The 4,305-nt window shown below is 37.7% G+C and overlaps 1 protein-coding gene across 1 annotated transcript in view; it reads right to left on the bottom strand.

Moving 5' to 3' along the window:
* HFM1 (HFM1, ATP-dependent DNA helicase homolog (S. cerevisiae)) overlaps positions 1-4,305 on the bottom strand; it is a 206,591-nt gene that overhangs the window by 186,242 nt on the left and 16,044 nt on the right. Inside the window, exon 3 of the mRNA XM_006831060.1 lies at positions 2,820-2,932. Coding sequence (XP_006831123.1) covers positions 2,820-2,932 — 113 coding nt within the window. The remainder of the gene's footprint in view (positions 1-2,819; positions 2,933-4,305) is intronic.

The following is a 4,305-nucleotide window of genomic DNA, read 5'->3' as shown; positions in this document are numbered from 1 at the left end:
ACACAAAACCAACAGCCTACATTACTCTCAATGGAGAGAAACTGAAAGCCTTTCCTCTGTGAACAGGAATCAGGCAAGGATGCCCTTTGTCACCACTCCTATTCAATATTGTGTGGGACATCGTAGCAAGAGCTATAAAGCAAGACAGGGAAATCAAAGGCATCTAAAATTGGCAAAGAGAAAGTAAAACTCTCTCTATTTGCAGATGCTAAGATCCTATATATAGAAAACCCCAAAGACTCAGTAAAAAAGCTACTAGACCTCATTGGAAGATTCAGCAAAGTGGCAAGATATAAGATCAACATCCAAAAATCTGTTAGATTCCCTATACCAATAATGACAGCGCTGAAAAGGACATTAGGAAAGCAATACCATTTACAATAGCTGCCCAAAGGATGACATATCTAGGAATAAATGTAACCAGAGAAACAAAGGGCCTATACTAAGAAAACTGCAAAACACTATTATAAGAAACCAAAAGAGACCTACAAAAATGGAAGAACGTACCATGCTACTGGATAGGAAGACTTAACATTGTGAAAATGTCAATAATGCCCAAAGCAATTGACACATATATGCAATCCAAATTCATATTCCAAGGACGTTCTTCAAAGAGATGGAAAAAACAATTACAAACTTTATATGGAAAGGAAAGACACCCAGGATAAGTAAAGCACTGCTTAAGAAGATAAATAAGATTGGAAACCTCTCACTACCTGACTTCTAAATTTATTACATGGCTACAGTAGTCAAAACAGCTTAGTACAGGTACAATGAAAGATACATTGATCAATGGAACAGAATCAAGAATCCAGAAATTAACCCATTCATATTCAGCCAAATGATTTTTGACTAAATACCTAAATTTATCGCAAGGGGAGAGAATAGTCTCTTCAAAAGACGGTGCTAGCAGAACTGGAAAGTGATATGCAAAAGACTGAAACAAGACCTTTATCTCACGCCTTTTACAAAAACCAACTCAGCATGGTTTAAATGTGAATCCCAAAATTATGAAGGACATCAATGAAAAAATAGGGACAAATGTGAGGGCATTAATTCAGGGAATATACAGACTACCAAACATTTTGAAAACTACACAAACAAAAGTAGACAAAATAGATGATTGGGATATACTAAAAATTAAAAAATTACGTGCATCAAAAGACTTCACCAGAAGAGCAAAAAGGAAACCCACAGAATGGGAAAAAATCTTTTGCAATGACACATTAAGCCAAGGGACTCATTTCTAAAAATATATAGGAAACTACAACACCGCTACAAGAAAAAGACAAATAACCCAATTAAAAAATGGGCACAGGACATGAACAGACACTTCACCAAGGAGACCTGGGTAGCCAACAAACATGTGGAATGTTCACGATCCCTACCCATTAGAAAGATGCAAATCAAAACAACAATGAGATATTATCTCACATGAGCAATAACAGGAAAGATCATAAAAGTAGAGGACAATAAATGCTGGCAAGGGTATGGAGAGACTGGGACGATCCTGCATTGCTGGTGGGATTGCAAAATGGTCCACCCTCTCTGGAAAGCAATATGAAGCTTCCTCAGAAGGTTGGAATTAGAAATACATTATGCTCCAACAATTACTTGGTATTTACCCACAAGAAATACAAGCCATAACACGAGTAGATACATGCATACCAATGTTCATAGAAGCACTATTTACAATAGCAAAAAGATGGAGACAGTCTAATTGCCCATCAATGGAAGAATGGATAAACAAACTGTGGTACGTACACACAATGGAGTATTATGCTACCTTGAAGAACAACAAGGAAGCTGTAAGCTACCACATAACATGGATGAACCTTGAGGACATTATGCTGAGTGAAATTAGTCAGTCACAAAAAGAGAAATACTGCATAGGACCTCTACTGTAAAGGACTAAGAAAAAGAACCCATACTAAAGGGGGAAGAAGGGATTCTTTGCTGGTTACCAGGATGTGAGAGTGGGGAATAGGGAGAGGGGAGGGAGGGGAAGGTTGAGCATAGGGTAGGGACTAGACACAGGATAGTTTGGGTGCTGGGGAGGAGGGCAATACACAAGAAGGGGGAGGGAAATGGAAGAACAAGGCGGAAGGGAAAACAATCAAACAGGTTTACATGGGCTAAGCGGGACAGAGGTAAATAATGATGTATGCACAATCTTGGAACAACAGGGCTCTGGGATACAGGGATTGAGACTTGGTTGGAATGGACAAAAGGGGGAAAACAATGTTAAGATACTTGACTGTCTTTCGTATCTTCGTTTCCCTGGTATACCATTATGAAATAGAAACTTGAGGGGGAGAGAAAGGAATTAAAGCCTCATAAACCCTATACAGGGTCATTATGAGTCGGAATCTACTCCATGGCACTTTAACAACAACAACAGGGACCTTAAAGTTTCTTGCTTTTTAAATTCAATACAGTTCCGGGATCTGGTTGCTAAACCAAATGATTCTACCTATACTACAGAACAAAAAAAGAGACTGAGTAGCAATGGTAGAAGGCTAAAAAAGTAAGCGAAAATAAAATTCACAGATTAACCAGAATAGGTTTGTGTAACTCTACACTTACGCATTTATGTATGCATATGTGTATATATGTATGTCTGTACGGAGAAGGTTGGCCCAGGATTGGGCACTGGAGAAGAAAAATGGCTTTGATTTTAAAATTTAGTGATAAATATTCTGAATACGAGAAGTTTCTTACTTAAAATAGAATCTATAGTATCAGATGTTACTACTAGATTTTTTGCATTTACATGAGCTACATGGATTTGGCTTCCCAATAAACATATGATAGTTTACCTAGTAGCTTATGACTTTCTATTTCTTCCTCTAACACCTGAGTATCTGGAATTTCTGAAATCAACGGAGCAGGTGGGAGAAACCAAGATGATGATTTTTCATTGTCTGGAAAGCTATATAAAATATAAAAGTTTGAATATATGTTATCAGGATATAACATCAGACATGAGAACGATTTTATTTATTAAATATTACTCAATTAAAGACTCTTAGATAAACATCCTATAAACAAACTTTGTTATCTTTTGCTATCTAACTTTGATTAATCCCAATAGAGCAGCACTCTCAACCCTTTTTTTCCTCGTGTTGTAGGATTATGTAATATACTTGGTTGTTGCTAAATGCCATCAGGAGTCTTGGTGTGGCGCTGTAGGTTAATGTGCTGGACTGCCAAGTTGTTTGAACCACAAGGTCGGTGGCTCAAGCTCACCAGCCCCTCCTCAGAAACCCTATACAGGGTCGATATAGGTCAGACAGAACCTACTCAATGACACTTAACAACAAATGAACAACAAGTGCCATCAAGTCGGTTCCTACTCATAGCAACTTTTGTATAGGGTTTCTGAGGAGAAGCTGGTGAGTTTGAACTGCTGACCTTTGGGTTGAAACCAACATTGCGTTCCAGTGTTTTTTCTACAGTGCCACACCAGTATATGTAAGATGTTGTTACGTGCCATGGAGTCGGTTCCGACTCATAGTGACCCTGTACAGGGTTTCCGAGGCTGTGAATCTTTACGGGAGCAGAAAGCCTCATCTTTCTCCCGTGGAACAGCTGGTAGTTTCAAACTGCTGACCATGGGGTTCACAGCCCTATTCGTAACCACTACACTACCAGAGCTCCTTATACTACCTAATAATGGCTACAACTCCACCTCTTTTTATCTAATCTAAATGCCAGTGATAAGAATCTGAAATATGCTGCAATTTAAATTTTAAAAAAAGTAGTAAATCATTCTCAAATCTTAGCATCTTAAGTATCACAACTAACAAAGTACTTATTACACTAATTACAGATGGTGTTCTACAATATTCCTACAGCACTATTACAAATTTTTGTCCTAAACCCAAAACATCTTGGTCCATAACCATCTATAAGACACAGGAAATCTAAATGACCGGATGAATCAACAATTACTTCATACATCTTCAGTAATTAATGAGATTCTGCCACTTATTGGTGTCTTTAACTACCTTTCTTTACCTTTTAGCGCGGATCCTATTAATATACTGCTTTCATGTTTCTTTTCCAATCAAAGGTGACCTGTCCTTCATTAGATCAGAAAGATAAGTCATAGGAGATTTAAAAAATATAGTTGAAAAGAGTAGCATATACACTATCTATGCCAAGTTCCAATGATTTTAAGATTTGTTTCTTAATTCTCCATTTAGCATTCTGGTGACAATTTTCATTTAAAACCAAATGGCCACCACTTGTCTGTCAGTTTGTAGTACTGTGGTGGCTTGTGAGTTGCTGTGATTCTGAAGG

This window comes from Chrysochloris asiatica, unplaced genomic scaffold (assembly GCF_000296735.1).
Source record: "Chrysochloris asiatica unplaced genomic scaffold, ChrAsi1.0 scaffold00002, whole genome shotgun sequence".
Lineage (NCBI taxonomy): Eukaryota > Metazoa > Chordata > Mammalia > Afrosoricida > Chrysochloridae > Chrysochloris > Chrysochloris asiatica.
Note: the sequence above shows the minus strand (reverse complement) of the source record. Positions and strands in the feature narration are given on the sequence as shown.